Raw genomic sequence first — 25,459 nt, 5'->3', positions numbered from 1 at the left:
TAATCATCTCACAGTTCAGATAATGGTCAAAGTATTACGGCCTTAATGATATCGGAGAATGCTTGTAAGTACATAGAGGCCGTTGCTATCAAGAAACACAAGAGGAATTAAAGGAACGTTACTCGCCCTTAAGAGAGTTGTAAACGAATATATTAATGGTTCCGTACTAAAATGTCTTATCGGTCTAGACTCTAGAAGCACCGCGCAACAAAATTAATTCAAACTTTGAAATTACGAATTTAATATTTTGATTTTTTTTTCAGTTCTTTATTTACGAAATACTTCTGGAAAAAGGGTCGTCGTTCTAGAAGGATACAGCTTTTCTTATGATGCCTGTTATAAGGACAAAGAAGTTTGGCGATGTTCAAAGGGCAGAATATGTACAGCTCGAGTGACAGCAACAACCAACGGTACCATTGTGAGGTGTAAGAATATCCACACACATCCACCGCCGACATTACAAATACGAGATGGTGTCCTCATTAGGATATAGATGTATTTATGGATTACGCACAGAATGAAAGAGAACAGCGGAATATCATGAATTAAACAGACACTTCGGGTCACCTGATTCAATATGATTACCGCCATGCTCCCTTAGAACACGTAAAGGAATAACATGATTGTTTTCTTTATAAAGTACCATTCTTATCATCGACCTGGAGTTCATGGTAGCGGTTTCGTGACGTTGCTGTGTAGCGCTAATAAACTTAAAAACATTAACAAAAACACCCTAAGCATGATAAAGATCGAAGCACTTGGAAACATATTATTGTCAACGTGATTTTTCTGTTACGTTCATATCAATATTCTGTTGTATTCTTTTAACTTTTACAATTTATATTATTATACTTGTGATAAAAAATATTTTTTATTTTTTAATATTTTCTTAATATAATAACAAGAAGAAGCATCCTATGTTAATTCCTCGTAATACATACACATTTTACAAACCTTTTAATAAATAACGCTCATAAAGTGACGTGAACGTGAAAAGTATGAATTATGTGAAGACTTGCAATAGTAACTTGAAAATGATGTGTTCAAGTGAACTTAAGCATTATTATGAAAACAAACAAAACTGCTGAAGATATTGTGTCTACTAAAACTTTTACATTGTTTAGTAAATATTTTTCACCAAAATGTTTTTGTAATACACAGAAAAAAATTAATATAATTTACTAGAAGTTATAAATGCAACTTTGGTGAAAACCCTTTTATTTGGTGTTTGAAATTAAGTCTTATTACAACCCACGAATTTGGGCTATTAGCTTTTTAAATGACACCATCAATAAATAATAGATTTTCTCTGACAATCCAATGTGAGCACTAAGCAACATGTTCTCACTCTAGTAGCTTTCAAATGTTATATGCTTATGGAACTGTAACCACTATATCAAACAATAAACAATCAATTTGATTATGTAACGTTACAGGGTGGTAAGCACAGTTCTCTAAAATTATCACACTTAAAGCCTTTGAAATAGATGTCTTAAATTAGAATCAAGCTTTCTAATAAAAGTAATAATGGATGTTATATTTTTCATCGTTATGACATCATACCTGACTGAATGTTCCAGTTGTAAGTTGTATTTTCTATTCTATGCGCGAAACCTTTTTCTCTTTACCACGGTTTTAATTACTTTATTCATCCAACGGGTTCAAATATTCATTACGCATTTGCACTGGATCCGCCACACCGATCCGTAAGCCAATCACCGTCCGATCTAGCACATACGAGGGGAGGTCAAAAAGTTCGCGGAATGACTGGGAAAAAAGATGAAATGATACATTATGTTATTTTTCCTTTTCAATATATTCCCCCTTAACACGAATACATTTTTGGGATCTGGCATATAACTTATTAATACCGTCGAAAAAATAGGTTTTGTCTTGGGCGTCAAAATACGCCGAAATCGCCGACTTGACTTCATCATCGTCTCTAAATTTTTTTCCACGCAGCTCTTTCTTCATCTTTGGGAATAAATAAAAATCGCTAGGGGCCAGGTCTGGACTGTAGGGTGGATGGCGTAGTTGTTCAAAACCGCATCGATGAATGGCAGCCGTCGCAACATGACTCGTGTGAACGGGCGCGTTGTCGTGCAAAAGGAGTACACCTTTTGTCAGTTTTCCTCTTCTTTTTTCTTTAATAGCTTCTTTTAATCGGTCCAATAGGGAAGCGTAGTACTCTCCCGTTATAGAAACACCACGTTCTTTATAATCGATCAAAAGAATACCTTCAGTATCCCAAAAAATAGTCGCCATGATCTTTCCGGCCGATTGCGACACTTTAAATTTTTTTGGGGGTGGTGTGCCTTTTTTGTGCCACTGCATCGACTCCTGCTTTGACTCAGGCTCATAGTGGTGAACCCAAGTTTCATCACCGGTTACAATTCGGGCCATAATTTCTTCCCTAACTTCTCCACAGCGGTCCAAATACTCGCGGGAACAGTTGACGCGCTCACGTTTTTGCAGCGGCGTGAGCATTCTCGGGACCCACCTTGAACACACTTTACTCATGCCAAGATGTTGATGAAGAATATTTAAAATTGTGGTTTCTGATACTCCAACTGATGCTGCAAGTTGTTTCTTCTTCAACCTTCCGTCTTCCAATACAAGTTTTTCAACTTTTTCAATGATTTCCGGCGTAGTGGCCTCAATGGGCCGTCCAGGTCGAGGATCATCTTCAATTGACTCCCTTCCTTGCTTGAAAAGGCCGTGCCATTTGTAAATCATGGTTTTACCAGGAGCAGAGTCTCCGTAAACAGCTAACATCTCTTGCAAAATAGTTTGAGGCGTTTTTCCTTGTTTGGTGAGGAACTTTACGACGGCGCGATGTTCAATTTTCTCCATAGTGGCTAGTTTGTTCCCGATTTACTTGTTCACTCGTTTGTAACTCGAAAGCTAATGACCCAATTAGGCTAGAAATTGGCATATATAGTAATTATGAGTTACTCAAGTAGCGGCTACCTGGAGGAGCGACCTCACCCCCGCCAACCCCGCCATTCCGCGAACTTTTTGACCGCCCCTCGTATATGATGATGTATTATTGCATAAACCATGCCAGACCCTTATAGTCTGGCTTCGTCTGGTGGAAACTTATAAGTTTTCTGCATTCTCTCTTTATTTTCTGCTTATTGTAGGTATAATAATAAGTAATATAATTGTTCTTAAACATTTATTTAAAATAATCCTTATCGTTGCGTTTATACGTCTTAATGTTTGTTCTTGCTTACAGTATTTTACTGCAGAAGCATTCTTGGAAAACAACTGGCTGTTCTTGACGGATACAGGTTTTGTTGTGACAGCAGGAGAAGATTGTCTAATACCTGGGAATGTTCCAGAGGTAGAAAATGTGGTGCTAAATTTCTTACAACCAAAAGCGGCGTCATCCTAAAATATTCTGTTGTACATAACCACGAACGACCACATTTCATTATACGAGATGGTGTTCTGATATCAACCGGAAGGAACGTTTTTTAAGGATTTCAATATGAAAAGTAAAAATCAACATTTTAACGAAATAGGAAACCAAATTTGTCATTTCTTAAAAGAAATTATGTAATTGTAATTTCTAGAAATTCTAGTATAAATACTCGATTTCAGTAAATATTTATCGTTATGCTATGCCAAAAGCTATTATTATTAACTATAAAGCCTCAAAAAACACAAACGAAAATGATAAAATTTAAAGAAACTTGTATTAGTTTCTTTTCGAAGTCAATTCTCAGATTTGGTCCTTTGTCCTGGATAAGGCCTCATCGGATCTGTATTATTATACCTATTTAATATGGAATAAAATTGTGCCAGGTTATAACTCTTCGAAATAGTTGTGTAAATAAACATAAATAGTATTGTAATTTTTTTACATATATAATAATAATAATATAATAAAGACAACCTTTTACACAAATTATCTTGCCCCAAACTAGGCATAGCCTGTACTATGGATACAAAACAACGATATATTTAATACAATATACTTTCTTAAACATACATAAATACATATAAACATCCATGACTCGGAAACAAACATCTATATTCATCATATAACGACTAATTTTCGACGAAATCCCACTGACCTTGCAGTATGACAAGAGTTGTCTTGCTATGAGTGTCAGAATATTCAGTAAACTGCCCATTAATTTAAAATTATTAAATAAAAGACTTTTTAAGAAAAAACTTAAACACTGGTTAAGTGATCGACTATTTTATACGATAAATGAATTGCTGAACGCGAGTAATGTCATAACATAAAATGTGAAACTTTTTGTTAATAATTAATTAGACAATATTTATTATTATTATGTGAGTCTGTTATTACTTTATTATTGTGTGAGTCTGTTATTCTGTATTATTTTTTAGTATTATGATAATTAATATTTATTGTTTCTGACATGTAGACATATATCATCTAATCTTGTTATGTGTTATTTATCTTATACTATTTACTGTATTAAATTAATTTGCATGCCTAGTTAAGCCTGCCGCAACATGTGAAACTGTAACATTATACTATCGTAACATAACATGTTTATACTCAAATAAAGAATTTGATTGATTGATTGATATAAATGATTGCACCTACCGGGATTTGAACTCGGGACCTCTAGATTAGTAGTCACGGCTGTATGGGTCGTCAATACTTTTGTTATTAAACGGCTATCTCACAAATCTTTTGTTAATTGAATGTCATGTAAACATCTAACTGATGATTTATTTCCAGTGCAGTATGTAAAAACACGATTCGGAAAAATGGTAGCTGTTTTGAATGGCTTCAGCTTTTATTGCAAGTTTAATCACAAAAATACTAATGTATGGGTTTGTTCTCGAAGCAACAAGTGTAGGGCAAAGTTTTCAACCAGTAAAGATGGATTGATATACAAGCAAACCGTCAGTCACAATCACCAACCTCCTAATTTTATTATTCGCGATGGTGTCATTATTCGATTGTAACTTGATTAAATTATATATTGTTTTATTATTTATATTAAAATATTTGTCTTTTTTCTCTTAGTTCATAATGGAGAAAATGAAGAAAGTAAAAGAAGAGTAAAATTGAATTGCCCTTTTTCGCAAGGCTAGCCAAAATCACTTATTGTTCATTGCATAGTCTTACCAGACTCTATCATAGTATCTCGTTTGGCGCTAAGGTGTCTGACTGTGATATCTTCTATAGTATTATAATTTGCAGATCAGTCAATCCTAAATTAAAATTATAATAAAATAACAGGAAGTATACTTCTTATTTCAGTGTTATTTGTGAAGAATGCTGCAGGAAGGCCGCTTGCTATTTTAGATGGATACAGTTTTTGTTGCGACTCCCGATATAAGACCCTCAACAAATGGGTATGCTCTCGAGGCTGGCCCTGTAAGGCTAATTTTACAACAACGAAGTGTGGCTTTATGTTCAAGCGAAGCGATAATCACAGTCATGCACCTCCCAAATTTACAATCCAAGATGGAGTTCTCATCAGATTTTAAATGGGCCAGACTTAAACTGCTGCTATATTAAATGCATTAATATAAATGATACACTTAAGGCTTTTTGGAAATCATATGAGAATTATTATAACACTAGAAGTAAGGGATTACTTGTAACTAATTCTAGTAGGCTTCATAAGATACATAATAGCTTTAAGGGTAAATGTATACACTTCTACAATAAAGTCCCAGCCACTGTTCAGGCATTATCTATAAATAAATTTAAATGTTTTATAAAAAAATGGCTCTGTCTTAAATCCTATTACTCCACTGCTGAATATCTAAATGATCGGACAGCCTGGGACTAGATTGTGATTATTTTATAGCGATAGAAATGACTGTACAATATTGTATATATTTATTGAAAAAAGCGCAAAAAAAAAGAATGTTGGGTGAGTTTCTTGCGCCGCTTCTTCTCTCTCAGAGCGACATTTGTTTCCGAAGCGGTAGTAGTATCTGGTAGTATAAGAAATGACATCAAAAAGAATTCTAAAGGAATCAATTTTGAGAAAATAAATGCCTTTTTATGCCTTCTTTTTAATCTATTAATCCCTTTCGCTGACAATAAAACTATTGAATGTAATTTCTGTTATAATGTGATAACTTCTATGTATTCTACGTTATATGTATGTCATTTTGAAAGCAGCAATTGCATCCTCAGGGTTCATACAATAAATTTCTCTGGCCTTATCGTTTATTTTCTTGAATACCATAGTATCGAAAGGCCCTGGGTCGGTACTGAAACTGAAGGATACTTTCTAAAGACAAGAGGTCAAAAAGCCCTTACATATAAATCGCCTGTAACAATCTTTTATATCACCTCGAACAATTTTTCGAAATTTCTCTGGAATTTTTTGGTCGAGGTTTTTATTTTATTTTATTTACGACAACAAACAATCATACAAACAGTGTTACTTACAACTAGTTGTTCAAATAATGAAGTATTTATTCAATCAACATACGACTTACTAATGATAGTGGGGCTATGAACAATCTTATCACCATTACCACCACCTGTCTTAGGAACAAATAAACGATACTAGGCCAAATCTTTTTATGCTATCCGGATATTTGGGTCACCTACCATAACGTCGAAATGGTCAAGTAATTGTCGTAGTCGAATATGATGATCAATGGAACTCCTTAACGACTTACAGTAAGGGTGTGATTTGTAGCAGAATTTATATCTGTTATATATAGTACAATGCGCACATATTTAGACAAATTTTAAATATGTGTAGTACAGATTCACTAAAAATCTAAAAATATAAATAAAATTTAACACAAAAACAAGCAACTTTAAAAACACTACTCAAAAACAATAGATAATTAATGAATATAATTCTAGTTACGATTATTGTTACTTTTGGATACGGTGTCAGCCAAGGTAGGTTTGTAACTACATACATAATTATTGGTGAGATGTGCTTGAGTCGCACACGCGGCGCGGCACAAGAGGCGAGAGGCGAGAGGGGGCCGCAGCGGGAGGACAATTCCAAAAATAGCAATAATCATTACTAGAATTAGATTAATTAATTAAATTGTATTTTTGAAGGTTGTTTTATTGTTAAATTTTTTTGTATTTTTATAATATATATTGCGGAATATTAACATATTATTGAGATGATACAAAAAAAGTTTCTTACATTATTTATTATATTACATTTGAATATAAAATGATGTGAAGTTACATTTTTAACCGACTTGAAAAAAGGAGGAGGTTCGCAATTCATCGGTATGTTTTTTTTTATGTTTGTTACCTCACAACTTTCGACTGGGTGAACCAAATTCAAAATTCAAATTCAAATAATTTATTTCTCAAAATAGGATAACTGCATCACTTTTTGAAGTCACAAGAAAATATACAAATAATAGAATAATACATACCTACTGCTTATAAATTAAAATAGTATGCAGACCTTAAAATTATTTACATTGCTTTAATCCCATGCCCTTTTATCTGTTATATAATCTTTAATTGTATAATAAGCTTTTTTTAAAAGTTTCTGTTTAACAAATATTTTAAACTTTTTTAATTTTACATTGCACATTTCTTCAGGGATTTTATTATAAAAACGGACACATTGTCCTCTGAATGATTTGTCTATTTTCGTTAGCCTTGTGTGAATCAGAGCAAGATTATGTTTATTTCTAGTGTTGCAGTGCCACTGTTTATTTTTAAAACGATCTATATTTTTATGCACAAATATTAGGTTTTTAAATATGTATTGACAGATTTTAGATTGCTCGTACAGCTCTTTTCTGCAGCACAAAACTCGTTTGAATATTAGCAACGTGCCCCCACAGTAATATACCGTAAGACATAATAGTATGGAAATAAGTAAAATACACGACACGTGCCGTATCTTCGTTTGTGAGCTGGCAAATTTTCCTTACAGCAAATGCGTCAATTTCTGTCGTGAAGCAGTAATGTGTAAGCATTATTGTGTTTCGAGCTGAAGGGCGCCGTAGCTTGTGAAATTACTGGGCAAATAAGACAACATCTTATGCCTCAAGGTGACGAGCGCAGTTGTAGTACCGCATAGATTTTTCGGGGTTCTTCAAGAATCCTGAGCGGCACTGCATTGTAATGGGCAGGGCGCATAAATTACCATCAACTGAACGTCCTGCTCGTCTCATCCCTTATTGTAATAAAAAAATAATAAAAAACTAAATTATTCGCCAAACCAGCTATATGTGGACGCGATTGAAGTTTTGCGCCTAAATTAATACCCAAAGAAACTGTGGTGTCCACAAGTTCCAAGTACCTAATTCACAAGTACATTTGAATTCACCTGACTGACATTTCGAGTTATGAATTTAGTACATTTAGTTTCCTTCTTCTTTTCTTCCTTTACACTTTTGATTTAAAACTAGAACTGCCGTAGGCTACGCTTAGTAAGGCTTATATACCCCCGGATCTGTTCTATTTTCAAAATGATTCTCCCATTCCATCTTTAAATTTAAATTGTACTAGAAATTTCTTTTAACTATTTTTATCCTGCTTACACATTTTCCATCCTTTTAACTCTGTTCGATTTGATCTTGAACTTACTACAAATTTCCATTAACTTTACCAAACCCAAAAAATTCCATACACTGGTAGGTGTATCGAACCCGGGTCTAAAGTAAATTTTTTCATTTCTCATACTTGGAAAGTAATGTTGTCTTGATCTGATTATTGGGTGGAAAATGTTGCTTCCCTCCATAGAGAGGGAAAACCTCACACAAATTACTTTCCACCTAAGGGCCGGAATGAACTTCAAAAATAGAACTGCTTTCAGCTGTGAAGAGTTTTATGTAAAAAATAAACTAATTAAAAAAAATCTGCCGCCATGTGACTTTCTAAACAGCCAGTGTGAACTTAGCGCATACTTCTTTGAGCGGAATAAGCCGCAACAATTATTACGCTGAGAGTTCCATATTTAAAATTTAAAAAGTCGTCATAAATTGTCCTAATTTGACAATTAATTTTAAATAGGTCCTACTAATATTATGATTTAATATCAATAAATAGTTTAGATAAACAACTAGTTTTATTTTCCTCATATTCGAAATGAAAAGTAAAGTGCTTAACACGGGTAAAAGAATCAACTCCTACTCGGACTATAGCCGCCCTTGCTACGCTCGGGCGTCTAAATACCTCGGGAATTGATTCTTTCGACCCTCGGTTAACAATCTACTATTCCGCTGAGCTACGAGTATTGCTGATTGAGCTGTTGAAATTATCAATGTCTTGAAGTTTGACAACTCTCGTCATGTACGTTGCTGCACGATATGACGTTTGACAACTCTCGTCATAAATGTCGAAGCGTTGCTACGCGACATTATGATAAGCTCTAAAACTTACAATTTAACTTATAATAGTTAATATTGAGGTTATATTACTTTTTATCACATTAAATATATTACTACTAAGTATTGGACCGCCTCTGAGAAATTCTTCTTGATAAAGTTACGAAGAATAGAAGTTTTATAATTATATAGATAGCTATTAATTCTTAAAAAATAAAAAGAGATGTGAATTCAAGAGACATAGGGATTCCTTGAGTTTTAATAAACAAATTAAATAAAAAATATTTATAAAGCCGCTATTTTACAATATCTCAAATTCCTATAAGTTTCAAATCACCTTTGGCTGAAAGGCCCGCGTTAAGAACTCAAAAAATTTACATGAACAATAAAAGTATATTGTTATTTTCTTAAATTAAAAAATAATCAATTTCCTATAACATAAAAATCATTATTTTTAAAGACGAAGAGGAGAAAAGTAACAATTATATAAAAAGACATGTTATTTACATAATTGTTATTTTTATAATAGACAAATATTAAAAATTCTTTTTTTTAGTTTTATTTGTCAAGAATTCTGCCGGAAGACCACTTGCGATTTTAGATGGGTACAGTTTTTGTTGCGATTCAAGATACAAGAGTCTGAACAAATGGGTATGCTCTAAAGGAAGGCCCTGTAAGGCCCATTTTACAACAACCAAGTGTGGCTTTATGATTAAGCGAAGCGATAACCATAATCATCCACCTCCGAAATTTATAATCCAGAACGGAATTCTCATCAGACTGTATAAATTTGGATGTTAACTGCTGCAAATCTTGTATGTCATCGTTTAATTGGGCCAATATCTAAAGCAGTATTTTTATACGATTCTATCTCCTGTTGGCTTGATGTTTGTTAACATTTTTTTTTCTATGATAATTTAAAAACTCAAGTTGATCTTGATAAGTCATTATGGTAAGTCACGCCTCCTTTGCTTGTTCAATTTGAGGCCAGTGGAATCCCGCTTGATATGTATAAATTATTAGTATGCAAATGAACTAGTTTGGCCATAAATATTGTTACAACTTAAAAACTTCAATTTTTTTAATTAGAACTCAAAACGCTTTTATTATTATACACTGTGTTAAAATAGCCCCGTAAGATAATTGAATCGGATGTATAGTAGAATGCGGAGACATCAGTAAAATAAAATTAAAAGTCAAAACCCCTTAGATTAAATAATATATAATAGATTTAAATCTTAGTTTTTTAGTAAAATCATCGCCCTGAACTCAGTCCAATGGCGCAGATCTAGAGTCAAAGGCGGGGCCTCTGTGCTTTGACCGATGCCGCGATGCCGCCAATCGCGGATATCAGAATTATCACAAAATTACACTCACTCAATTACCCGTCAGCTCGCGACTGGATCGGATTTGAAAATTCAATTGCGCGGTCTCCCGAACTCACGTCGCTCGACTTTTACCTTTAGGGACAAGTGAAAGAATACGTGTTCGGAAAAAATTGTGACACTGAGGAGGAAATGAGAATCTGGATCGTTTCAGTATTTGATACGATTAAGACTGAAACGACGGTGTTACAACAATGTCGTGAAACGTTGCACTAAATGTATTGGTGGTCACATCCAGCAGAACCTGCGTTTGAGATACTCTGAGGAAGTGGATATGATATGACTAATTGATTGTCACTTGCTCGCCGGCCGCCCGCGCCGTTGGCAGGTAACATGAATGAAATGGGTGTGTGGGCAGGAAGAGTTGTCAAAACTTTTATAATTGGGTACGTTATTAGGTACTCTTTTTTTCACTTTTTTTAAATGTGATTATTTTTGAAAATCGATATTTATATGTTCTACTACTTGATACCTATAAACGTATTGGTAATTTTGGTATAAATTTAGTTTGTATTAATGAATCCCAGAAGTGAGGGATATCACTTCAAAATAACAAATTGTTTAAATATACAAATACTTTGTATTTCATAAAGAATCAATTTTAATACTTTTATAGTAACTTAATTTTTCTATAGATTTTCTTATAATTTTTAAGTGTTAGTAAGTATATAAAGTTATATTGTGTTAATAGATTTATGTCTGTTCCAGACGAACCATTGGTTAGATTATTATTCATGCTAAGTTTTGTTTTTGATATGAATAATGACAGAAATTTGATTCCAATCTTTTATTTTTGTTTTTCATGTTCGAGCCACTACCATAGAATCACTGTTATCAATTATAAATAGTAATCACGGTATCTCCTCTATGGAGTAGTTCAACAGATCGGGTACGAGTATTTATATTATTTATACGAGTACTTAATTATTGAATTTTACTTTATTAAGTAAATATTATTAATATATGTCGCCTAATATATATTTTTGTTTTCAGTTCAATATCTAAAGAATACGGCGGGCAAACCCCTTGCACTTTTAAATGGATACAGTTTTTGTTCCGGAAAATCAAGTATGTCGACCAATCAATGGGTGTGCTCTCGAGGCTGGCCTTGTAAGGCAAGTTTCACGACAAAAAAATGTGGTAGAATTATAATCAGGCGAAATGAGAATCATTGTCACGTTCCGCCGAGTTTTACGATTCTTAATGGAATGCTCATAAGATTATGAGTGGCGTATTGGCTTGTGGCAACTTTTATATAATGTGTCGGGTATAGAAATGGTTGTTCTTATGGCTAAAAAGAAAAGATGGGCTTTGATTGAATCTTTCAGCCGTCTGTCAAAACACTTTCTCTCAGAAAACGTAAAGGACTAAAGTTTTTTTTTTGTGATGAGAAGTGAGGTTACGAGTAAGTATTAACAAAAGTAGTGGTTGTATAAAAACGACTTCCTGATTACGTCACGCAGACCTTAATATGACGAGGATCTGTCCCTGGTTCATCGCACGCGGGTTATTTATTGCTTCTTAATGTCTTTGCTCATCTTTTCTCAACAATCCGCGACCATCAGTGCGTTTTCTCGACGTGTTTTGCTTACGAATACTATGAATACTAAAAACCAATGGTTAGTAGCAAAATCTTTTGAAAAATGCAACAACTATGTTTATTGTGTTAATATGGAACTATAGATTTTTCTTCTTTGACCCTCTGAGTTGCGGGCTCTGTAAACATTGGATGTTGCTTGTTTACCTATGCGTATTATTTTACGTGAAGCAAAATAATGCTTATAGTTACGGTGATTTCATTGAATTTATCTGAAAGGTAGTGAAATTATCTATTGTAATAAGTGCAAATTATTTGATTTGTAGTTTTATTTTATTTTACACAGACCTTTCTTTCGACAAAAGTTGAAAAATAGTTATATTTTGGAATAAACGAGGATTTTCAATGAAAACAATTGGTTTTGTTTAAAGACTTTTGGATTATATATATATACATATACTGAACGATAGGAAATTAATCTAGTTCTTATTGAATAATATTACTATGGATAATTTATGCAACCTAATACCTTTTGAAGCAAAATAATGAGTAAGGTTGGAATTTCACGACATACATTTTTATTCTTCATATAATTTCATGATAATCTACGTTTTCTGTTTACCATCAACAAAATGATGATGAAGTAAGCTTCTCAGTAATGTATAATACATATGTACCTACATCATAGAACAAAAGTTATAAATAAATTTGTTGAAATCTACTTGCGCCGACAGAAACCCTTACATATATATATATGTAAGGGTTTCTGTCGGCATTATACATAATATTATGTAAGACATATTTAATTATGCAATAGCAAATAGCAAGTCACGGAATATTCGATTTGATTCGAAAAACAAACGAAAACTCAGCGCACTCACGGAAATTAAACTAAGATTATTACAATTTTCTTTGTGTGAAAATCCTTTGGAAACGATGAACCGTTCCTAATGAAAATCGTCATTGAGTCACATTTGTAACGAATTTATGGTATTTTTTTCAGTTCAATACCTTAAGAATTCGACGGGAAAACCTCTCGCACTTCTAAACGGATACAGTTTCTGTTCTGGGAATTCAAGCATGACTACGAAGAAATGGGTGTGCTCCCGTGGCAGGCCTTGCAAGGCAAGTTTCACGACTACCAAATGTGGTAAGGTCATCGTCAGGCGAAATGAGGATCATTGCCACGATCCCCCGAATTTTACGATTCGCAATGGAGTACTGATAAGATTTTGATCAGTCCTTCCAATATCCTCGTTTGCAATGAAGTGAATTAAGGAATGTTGAGGGTATTTCAGAACTCGGAAGTGTTAGCCAAGCTTACTACACAACCTGAAGTCCTCTCCCGTTCTCCGTTCCCCTTTCATCCCCTCGCGCTCGTTCAGTTGCGTCAGTACGGTTTGCAGTTTCATTACTGTTACATGTGATCGTTTCGTGCTATCGATGCTTTGCTTTTCTTCTATAATAGTTTTAAGTGTTGTGTCGTATTAATATTAACAATGTCCTAGTGATACTTGTTTTGGCTATCGTGCGCCTATGTGACGTCATCGGTTTAGAGATCTATGATCATGTTCTATAGTATCACGTGTCAAGAACGATAGAATAGATCGATCTTACAATTACACTCTAACAAAACAGAATAAAAAGATTAGCTATGAAACAATTATTACTTGGCTACCCGCTCAGATGCAATACTCACGTACCATTAAGTGACTGTATAATTAGTATTATGTCATAATATTAACTTGTAGCGAAGTTTACAAATTAATCAGAGCGTGTTTGTAGATATTTAAGTGAAAAATCAATGAGCATTTTACTTCTAAATGTTAGAGGTGTGCCTGTTTAAGGACGCGTTTGAGGGTGGGATCGATAGCGCGTACTTAAACTTTGCTCAGACTTTACATACGTAAAACTTAGTCAAGTATAAGCTTAGCATAATCTTTTATTTCGTTTTTATTGTCATTTGAAAGCTGAAATAATGCTGAGCTTATGCAAAAACAGGCCATTGCAACAATCAAGTTCAAGTTTTATCACGCTTAGCTAAGTTTAATGTAAGTAAAATCTGAGGTAAGTCTAACTATGCTCTGTAGACGTCAGCCTTAGTGCATGGTTACCTCCGCCGTATCTTTCACTAATCTCCTTTTGGTATTGCTCTTTCTTTAGCTTATAAAAGTAAAATGAAAGAATAAAAGTATGTAATTGATTACAATTTCATTTCTACTACGGACCTTCCTCACGAATCTCTGAAGTAGAATACAAAAACCTTAGATAATTTATATGAAAAGATAGATTGTGACAGCTGTGAACACGTCCAAAAAAATTGCGGCTTACTCTTATTCTCTACTTTCAGTAACGCACGCACACTAAAACAAAGTGACATTCGGAGACGTATAAATTATCTAACACAAAAATAATATATTTTCAAAATGTTGTTGTTAGGTAATGATACTGCTTACGTTTGAAAAACTGATTAATAAAGGAGCAAACTGGATACAAATGATGGTCACATCTATACCTAGTCTTGCCATAAATACTGAAACAAAGAAAAAAAAACAATTGCAAATAACATTTATAACGTTTACATTGTGTTAGTTTAATACATGAATATAAAACAATTTAAAATATAAGAAGCTTAGTCGAAGTGGTCTCCATTGGCTGCAATATATTCCTTTAAACGTTGAGGCCAGTTATCAATAGAAGCAAGTACTCTTTCCATGGGAAAATTCTTCACTGCCAATCGTACGGATTGTTTTCATCAACATCATCATCAACCGGAAGACGTCCACTGCTGGACAAAGGCCTGTCCCAAAGATTTCCACGACGTTCGGTCCTGCGCTGTCTTCATCCAATGTATTCCGGTGGAACGGAAATGGATTGTTTTAGGGACTCCAAATTATCATGGCGTTTATAGCAAGCCGAACTCTCTAAAACTGACCAAGCAAGCCGAATTCTCTAAAATTGACCAAGCAAGCCGTACTCAATAAATCATTATCTAGCGGATTAAGAACGGGACTGCACAACGTCCAGTCATCATCTCTGATGAAGTCCGAAACGTTCGTTTCCAACCAAGACTTCGTATCCCGAGCTTTATGACCCGGCGCCGAGTGTAATACTCTTGTGCCGATGTTTTGATATCTTTTTCACAAAAGTATGGCTCAGCCACTCCTTCATAGCTAATTTCCCACCAAACCATCACTTAAGTTGGATAGTGCCCACATTGCACAACTGAGAAGGTTCCTTAGAGCTTTGAGCATAAATACGGTCATTTTGTTTTTTAAAGTGTTGCTCAATTGTAAGAATTTTCTCACCTGTAAACAAAATATTGATGTGACACAAAGGGATTTGTGTGCTGTTTCAGTAGTTGTTTCGATTTTACCACTCTATTCTTTTTTAAGTTATCAGTTAAGAAATGAGTACGTCTCTTAAAAGCTGCAAGCCCTAAGTCATCTTTTATAATACGCGACATGATTCTAGGTGCTATTTTCATTTACCGAGATAAAATCTTTTGCTTTCGGACAGGATTTCTTTAAATTCTTTCCCTTACTGCTTTGACCACCTTATTCGTACGTCCACGTAGGACGGCCAGATCTTTTTATGTATCAAACAGAGGAGGTCTCATTGTACCCATTAATAGCCTGTACACAAACATTTTACTAATACCAAGCGTATGGAGAGTTTTCAGAATTGCATTTGGCTTTGAATTCAGTTCTCTTTATCACCCCACTCCATTTTAATATCGCAAAATATTGTATAATGTGTTGGCGCCAAAATGAGAAAACTCAATGATCAATCATATAAAAATGACAGATTCCAAATTCAAATGTAATATTTTGTTTATTTTTAATTGTAACAGTATTTATGGCCAGACTAAATATATGAACATGATCGGAATTATTAAAGTCACTTGGAAACTATTAGACTACTACATTTATTGTGTGTAATTTATATAACTAATTTAGTAACTATGTAACTAACTTCATAATCAACATTAGAAATATTGTAAGTAACACATTTATTAATGAATTAAATAAATATATAAATAAAAATATATACTTTCATTCCTTTTATGTGTTCAAGTAAATCAATCAAATCAAACGTGTATCGTGTATATTTTATATGCTTCATCTCACAAAGACACTTTTTATATACACTCCCTTGCAATATAACGGGCACCTTACACTCATTGGCTTCTCTATGGATAATATTAATAATTTTAGTAATATTAAAACTATTATTAATTATTATATCGACGACCGCATAATATGGATATATATACCTTTACGGATATTATCATGACAGGCATTGAGAGATTTATTCACTGAACAGTGCTTGAAAATACAATTTTTAAAATAAGGTGACGGGGGAAGGTGAACTCCATTTTCCCCATTTTATTATTAATATTAATATTTTACACAAATTATCTTGACATATATATATTAGAAGTGACAAGGCAGCGTTAAACATGTCGCCCCGTAAGTGACTTATAGACCAACGAATAAGTAGTGTTTTAGTATAAGTTGAAACAGCAGACGTGAAACAACGCGTAAATATGGTGAATTTCAATATATTTAAGTGCGGGAACTCTTTCACAACCTGTAACTATTCCAATCCGAAAGAGTTTTTTTATTATGAGCAGAATAACTTCTGTCGAGTCATCAAGTCAAATATATGTCATCATTTTTTACTCTGAATTTTTTTATTGATTCGTTCGTTCATTCGTTGTGCCGTTATTTTTAGACACTATTGCCGCACAAGTCCCTCTATTACATTCTTATTTAGATTTCTGTGGCTAATGCTAACTTTGTTTAATTTTTTAAACTTTGAATTTCGGAAAATCAAGGAGAATTTAAAAGTAGTAGTGGATCTTGAAAAAGGTTCAAAGAGAAGAAATTGTGCAAGATGTTATACAACAGAAATATCTACGACATACATTAGAGTACAAAGAAGCAAAAGATTAAGAAAATTAAATAAATTTGTAACAAATGTAATCAGTCTCTTTGTTTGCAGTTTTATAAACATAGTAAAGTCCAAAGTAAGTTCCTGTTTCTGTCTGGATCATATTATTGTAATTTGCTAAATGTATGCTTTTTGACTTCTTTTATAATAGATCTGTTTCATTTGTGATAACGGCTTAATTCTGTCTGTCCTTTAAGTACCGTAAAACAGGAGCTGCAATGTACCTACTTACTGAGCGAATATTACTGTTGTGGCAGTTATCTTTACAATGGGCGGACGCGCATTAGCTACGGGTGGATCATAGTAAGATAAGTAAGAACACCCTTATATGCCGTTCTTTATACGCTCGTTTGCCTACTCTAACATAAATATGCGTGTAATAATATGATCAAAATTAAATATATATATGATTTTCAGCAATATTTGTGCAAAATGCGACTGGGAAGCGAGTGTGTGTATTAAATGATTACACGTATTATGTACACGCCTCGACCAAGACAACCGAGAGATGGGCGTGCTCCAGGTTCAGTAAATGTAAAGCAAGACTCATCACCGTGAAAGGGGAATCATTTATTATCAAGCAGAATGGCGAGCACAACCACCCCCGTCCTTCTGTAAGAATTGTTGACGGAGTATTGTACAGGTAATTTATTACATTGATCTTCTTGAGTGCATTACATGTTAATTATTATCTATACGCAACTGTCTTGCCAGTGATGACGTAAGGGAGGCAGATGTATATATAAATATAGCTCATGTTCACTCACAAGGCAATAGAGAGAAACGAGGAGATCTATGTGAGAACAAAAGCGACTGATATAGACCGGATTATTGCGAAACTGTAGTGGCAATGGCAGGGCATATAGGGCATAGGGCCGTAGAGCCTTAGCTGCTGGGGTTACAAAATTTTGTACAAATATTTATTAGATCAAGATGGGATTCTGCGAAAGCAAGAATTAGCGTCAAAATATCGGGTTAACTCTAAAATATCAGTAAACATCTCAAATCAAACCACACAAACACTTTTAATAGTATTTAACGTGTTTTGTAAGATAGGTTTATTATGTTTAAGTTTATATAATTTAAAAAATGAAGCAAGAGATTTTCTGACGTCGATTTTCACTTTTGTTGAAAATTGATATCCTTTGCTCAGAATGACACATTTATAGAGACTAATGTTGAACATTTTAATGTAGGTATACAATTCGAACCACGATGGCTGGTTGATGAAAATCAATGTATTCGTACTGTAATTTTTGTGTTTTTAATTCGTGATGTGTAACGTAGTATATGTTAAAATATATTTTGTGTATATAACATGAAGTATATCTGGCTGTTTTTTCGTTTTAGGTTTTAGTTTGATCTCTAGGCTAGAAATATTAAAACTTAAAGCAGTTTATAAATTCTTGCCACGTCATTTGATGAATGGACGAAGACTAAGTATAATAAAAAAAAATTATTAAGAGCATATTATCTGTACTAAAATGGGATAACGGAACTGTCTATAACTTTGTTTTGAATTCTATAAATTCACTATAAATTTTTATATTCATGATTTATAAATAAAAATATATTCCTTTCTACAGTTAATTTTTGGAACTCATCTGTGTGGAGAACATGTATTCCATATAATAAACATAAAACCAGCCGGAGTCGTTATTTTTTTACTTATAGAATGATTTGATAATCTTTAGCTACTTCAATAGCTCTCCAGTAATTCTTTGGGTAAGTATGGGGATGTGAATGTCGGGCTTAAGATGACGGGTGCAGGCTCACTCAGGTCATTTCTGTATGGGCAGATGGCGCCGTTAAACATCTTGTGGGCTATCTGATTTGAATCTTTACAATACGTTGTAATTAAAACCAACAAAATATCAGTTACAAATTTAAAAAAAAATAACAAAAAAACAACCGACTTCAAAAACACTGTTCCAAAACAATAGATATAATGTGCACTAAAAGTTTAAAAATAATTGCGTATTTTTATACAATCTAATTAATTAATCTGATTCTAGTTACGATTATTGTTATTATTTTTGGAATCGGTGTCCTTCTGCCACAACCGGCTCTCGCCTCTCGCCTCCTCACGACTCAAGCACATCTCACCTTTAACTATGTATGTAGTAACAAACCTATCTTGGATGACACTGACTCCAAAAATTACAATAATCGTAATTTTAACAAAAAAGACGCAATTATTTTACTTACCTTACTGTAAGTCGTTAAGGAGTCCCATTGATCATCATATTCGACTACGACAATTGCTTGACCATAACTATGTTATGGTAGATGACTTAAATATCCGGATAGCATAAAAAAGATTCGGCCGAGTATCGTTAATTTGCTCCTAAGAATTGAAGAGTTCTGTTACTTTGTCATAGATTCCGTAATCATAACCTAGCCAAACTCTCACTAAACTATCTTTGAAGTATATCCTTTCCAATAAAAAAGAATCATCAAAATCGGTTGGCGCGATATTGAGTTATTTCTAAATTTATCATCCACTTTGCTATACGTATGTATAGCAAATTTAAGACTTTTATGATTTTCTCATGGATGCCATTGTCAGATCTGCACCAAATTACAATGGGACGGGAAGCACCAACTTTCAAATAAAAAAAGAATTATCAAAATCGGTTCATGTAGTCGAAAGTTTTGAGGTAACAAACATAAAAAAAAACATAACAACGAATTGAGATCCTCCTCCTTTTTTGAAGTCGGTCAAAAAAACACTACCCTGCTCTTAGTTGTGTGCGTTACATTAATGATATTTGACTTTCAGTGATATATGTGAAGAATAGAAAGGGGAATCGGATATGCATTTTAAATGGCTACACATACAACGTTGACGATCGCAACATGACTACTGATAGATGGACATGCTCCAGGTTCAAGGCATGCAAAGCCAACTTCACCACGATAAAGGGCAGCTCCTACATCATCAGACGGAAATTCGAGCACAACCATCCGCCGCCTAATTTCAAAATTATTGATGGAGTTTTGCACAGGTATTCTATCGCAATTAATATTAATGACTAATATGGTAGAAATTAGTAGTCGTACTGTACATTGTTCAGTGTTCGACCAGGACGGCTCAACATAATCCAATCAAATCAAAATCACTTTATTCATGCAGCTCACGGAAATGACACTTATGAATGTCAAAAAAAAATCTTATTGAATGACGCTCTTTCTATACGTATAGACAATGCACCTCATACAAAATCAAAGTCGAAATATGGCAGACGCCACAAATGACACCATAATAACCTTCGACTGCTATGTCTATACATTTCTGCGTTTACTCCAGTTTTTTAAATATGATTGGTCAATAGGCAGCAATGTAAACACAATTTCAGTTTCAGCTGCGTATTTTGAATTAAGAACCCGATTTGTACAGTGACATCAGTGGAGAAGGAGTTAGGGATTTTGTTAAACACAGAAAAGAGGGTTGGTATAAGTTTTACGTTCGTCAGTCTGTCCCTATTTTCCGATCATGATCTGTTCAGTCGAGGGTTATTTACGTTTTTAATCAAAAATCACCCTCATATTATAAAGTGGAAAGTTTGTATGTTTATTTATTGGCTTGTGGTTCTATTTGTTACTTCTTTACGTTCTACACGAATTTGGATTTAATAAGTTAAGGTAACGTTTGATGAGAGAAACTAATAGATATAATATTTTATAATAATTAGTTAAACTGGTTATTTCAATGTAAAGTTCTTTGAATAAAAAAAAATTGACTTGTATATCTTTTTGGCTTATGCTTACGCTAAGTGGACATCAAAGTATATTTGTATGACAACTTTTGTCAAATTTTAAATGTGTTTAAATCCAAACAACTTAAATCCTTTAGTGATGAAATATAAATATGCTTATTTGGTTTGTAAACTTATTCATATCTCTATCTTGCTACCAACTGACGCCAATTCTCTTTCATTATCTCGTGTACAGGAAAGCTGAAGAATATTAGCTTTTACATATTTGCGATGTAAATAAGTATCAAATATCACTGGGTAACGATACTTCCGTGATAACGTGTAAATAGCACTGGTATGTAATTATTCACGTTCTAGTAAGCCGTTCACATTACACAAAATAAAATATTGCTCACCAGGCATTAAAAAAATTTAACAAACAAAAAAACAATTTCGAAGTCTGTTATTTTTTTGTTGATTATTTTTTTTATTTTTAGATTTTTAGTGAATCTGAACTACACTAACTAATAATTTGTCAAAATTTGTGCAGATCTACTAAATTTTGCAACGCAGCAATGAATGTAAGCGCATTGCAATTTTAATACAGACAGTTAGAAATTCTGCCACAGACCGCACACTTACCGTACGTCGCGTCGTTAAAGTTCCATTGATATTTGACTACGACAATTATTTGACCATTAAGACGTGACGGTAGGTGACTCAAATATCCGGATTTATTTATTATGATATATATATTGACACACTTTTACACAAATTATCTTGCCCCAAATTAGGTATAGCCTGTGTTAGCATAATAACATACATAAATACATATAAACATCCATGACTCGGAAACAAACGTCCACATTCATCATATTAATGCTCGCACTTACCTGGGTTCGAACCCGGGACCTCTAGCTTAGTAGGTAGGGTCGTAACCACACGGCTATGCAGGTCGTCTTGTATTGGTGAACATCTTGTTCACGTTGTGAAGATAGTGACGGCCCATTAATATAACGCCACAAAGAACACTTACGAATAAGACTGCGCCTTTTTAGTTCGATTATTATTTATTTACATTAAGGTCTTGTGGTTAAGGTTTGAGAGTAAATAATTAATATTATAAGTTATTTGATAAAAATAATTGTCTTGACTATTTTTGTTTGATACGCTTTCCATAAACATTCAGTATCTTATGCGGCATTTTTATGGATCTTTACTATCTTCAATACATCCTTATAAAAGTATTTGGTTTAAGTCGATTATATGTTTTAGAATTTAACGACACCATGATAAAAGGACTACACTAAATTTCTCGCAAGTTTTAACGACGAAAAAACTACATGAATGAATGAATGGATGAATATTTTAGACTCGCTGGCGATATGCGATCTGCGGGGCACACGAGGAGCTTCATCTAATAACGCTCTCGATATTTGTATAACTTTTATTTTTTATTATACCAAGGATATTAGAATTTTACTTTTTACTCTGTCTACCTATCTAGTAAAATATTTTTATTGTATGATATTCGTTTTGTTATTTTACTTATTTGTACAGATATTAAAGGTGATGTAAAAATATTATATTAACTATAAAACAGCAAATACAACCATTTGTTATATAATTATATACCTCTTACCTATCAATATAAAGATGAGAAACAGATAAAAATATTTTTTTAATGTCGGAAAATGTTAAAAACAAAAACTATTTAAATAATTAACATATCAGACATACATTTCGCTGATTGCAACAGGTACTGTTATACGTTGGGCACTCAGAAAGTTTTGAGAAACTACAAAATAACCTATTGTGGATAAAAATATTATATAAAATCTTTTTTTAAAACCCTCTCCCAGCCCCTATACCAGTACCTACAATAAAAGTTTTATTGTTGTGATATTTTTAATGTGAATGTGTGTTAACACATCCTAAAATAATCATAAAGGTACAAATAATGACTTTGTTTGTTATTTCAGCTTTGTTTTTGAGAAATATAAAAGGAAAGCTACTGTGTTTATTGAATGGATACACGTTCTATATTGGTGGCGGTAGCAAGTCTACAGACAGATGGAAGTGTTGCAAGTATAGATGTAATGCCAACATCACCACGGTTAAAGATCGCTCGTACATCATAAGACGTACCGGTGTACACAACCACGCGCCCCCTACCGTTGAAGTTATTAACGGTATAATGTACCGTTAAATTAATATACGATTAAGGGCCGATTTTTCAATCCTCAGTTAAACAACAAGATAAGAGAAATTCGACGGATAGCGCAATTTCGAATTTTTCAACAGGCAGATAGAAGTTATCGAACGAATTAATACAATATCGGGTGATTATATTTATCGGCCCCTTTGGGAGCCGGTTAAGAGCTATCGGTGGGATAATTAGGACGTGTTTTTAAGTTTTTTAGGCTATATGTGTAGATAACTAATAAGTGTATTATCTATTCTTAATACTATGTTCTAATAACCATCATCTGTTGACGACTACACACGTAATTTATGTTATAACTATCTAATATAGAAGAAATTATAATATAATGGATATTTTTGAGACAATTGACGACTTCGCGATTGAAGAAGAAATCCATTTCCTCAAGAAGTAAGAACCACGAACACAATTTTCAATTAAAATAAACTCAACAAATAAACGAGTGAATTAGAGGTTTGTTGTTATTAATTGTTGTGATCAATGTCTAATGTCAAACAAGCACCCTTTGACCTTTCTCTGTCTTATACGTTAAATAATATATATGTCCATCTCGCTTGCACGTATGAAGTTGCTTCGACAATACCACAGACAACTATTCTTTGGATAAAAAGCGATTGAAAAATTCAAAACTTTTAATCGTTTGATAAACAGTAAGTTAATTTTATTCTCTCGATAGTTATCTGGTGATTTATCTGAGGATTGAAAAATCGGCCCTAAGAATACTGCAATCTACAGGTTATTACGCCATTTAATCCAAAGATTAAGTCAAGCTAAACTTTGTATATGTTACCGGCAATCTCTATAATCGAATATACTTCATAATACATAGGCAATGTATAGAATACAGAACCGTTCATGTAATGTATAATCTTTTCATAACAATAGGTATTTAAAAAATTAATTTATGTCGGCTTGTATTTAAAAGATTAGTGTTAATATTGCAGACTTAGATAATTTATATGTCTAGATAAACTATGACAGCTGTGAAAACGTTGAAAAAAAATAGAGTTTAAAACTAATCTTTATTTTGAGCAATGCACATACACTAACACAAAGTGTCATGCAAATCGCGAGTGTAAGACGTAGCTTGTCACGCACATTAAACTAATATTCCTGGCCTATTTGTATCGGTTGTCTAACAGCAAGACTCAATCTAGACGAATAAATTATCGAAGATTGTTTATTGAGTAAGCGGTTAAAGTAGACAGTCTTTTTTAATATAATAATGATATATTTAACTGTTCCGAGTTACGTAGTAAATATTGTAATTATATCTGTATATATATATATATATATATATATATATATATATATAGCTATGAATGTAATTTAGATATTCACTGGTGAAATACAATTTAAAAAAGATTATTATTGTATTTATCAAGTTGACTTCATTTAAAAAATATATTTATTAACATAATATTATGTTACATCAAGATGACTAATGAATGATTCTAATTATTTTACAGGTCGTACGTGGGAGGTGGCGTTTTGTAAAGGCAAATATATTATTAAAAACAGTACAAGAGTCAAAACAAAGTTAAAAAAATTTTTGGTGAGAAAATCGAACTAAGAAGATTTTTTCGAGATATTTCTACTGTTTTACTCAACAAAGTTATATTTGAAGTTAAAGTTATGTTTGATTTACCAAAAGTTAACAAGAATTTATTTTTAGTTAATTGATTATTACCAGTGGGAGGTACCGAGTGTATTTAACATTTAATAGCTTAAACCGGCAAAGATTGGACGGGTACGGTTAGCAGTTAAAGTTATGACGTCATCTAAATCTTGTCAAATGGTTCAACACAATTTTTAAACCGATACATTAACATGTTTGTTATTGCTAAAGTTAATTGATATCGGCCTCAATATCTTCTGTAAGACACGTTTTTTGTTTTTATTTGTGACTTACTGTGTGAAAACTAGGGACGAAACGAGCAGGACGTTCATCTGATGGTAATTGATACGCACTGCTCATTACAATGCAGTGCCGCTCAGGATTCTTGAAAAACCCCAAAAATTTTGAGCGACACTACAATTGCGCTCGTCACCTCGAGACAGTAGATGTTAAGTCTAATTTGCCCAATAATTTCACTAGCTACGGCGCCCTTCAGACCGAAACACAGTAATGTTTACACATTACATCTTTACGGCAGAAATAGGCGCCGTGGTATTACTCATAATCTAGCCGGCATCCTGTGCAAAGGAGCCTCCCACTTCAGAATTATATGACAGGGAAAAGTAATTCTAAACTTGGCGTTTATTAATAAGGCAGTGTATGTATCAATGTGACAAGTCGTATTAAGTGCGATGTTGTTGGTGTCATTGTTGATGTCTAAAACTTGTATTGTAAAGACTATTTTCTTAAAACAAAATTGAT

The 25,459-nt window shown here is 33.3% G+C and overlaps 1 protein-coding gene across 12 annotated transcripts in view; it reads left to right on the top strand.

Annotated features, from left to right (window-relative positions):
- Positions 1-25,459, top strand: part of LOC126966718 (modifier of mdg4-like) — a 341,756-nt gene that overhangs the window by 210,555 nt on the left and 105,742 nt on the right. Inside the window, exon 5 of one of the 12 annotated variants that reach the window (XM_050810984.1) lies at positions 22,131-22,378. The exons of 8 other annotated variants lie outside the window; for them this stretch is intronic. In XM_050810984.1, the coding sequence (XP_050666941.1) occupies positions 22,131-22,165 (35 nt within the window). In that variant the 3' untranslated portion in view covers positions 22,166-22,378. Of the gene's footprint in view, positions 1-263; positions 868-3,238; positions 4,566-13,204; positions 14,405-22,130; positions 22,379-25,459 lie in introns of those variants that run through there. 3 more of the 12 variants (XM_050810950.1, XM_050810940.1, XM_050810951.1) reach the window with 3 other exon arrangements.

The sequence above is a fragment of the Leptidea sinapis genome, chromosome 11 (genome assembly GCF_905404315.1).
Source record: "Leptidea sinapis chromosome 11, ilLepSina1.1, whole genome shotgun sequence".
Taxonomy (NCBI): domain Eukaryota; kingdom Metazoa; phylum Arthropoda; class Insecta; order Lepidoptera; family Pieridae; genus Leptidea; species Leptidea sinapis.
Note: the sequence above shows the minus strand (reverse complement) of the source record. Positions and strands in the feature narration are given on the sequence as shown.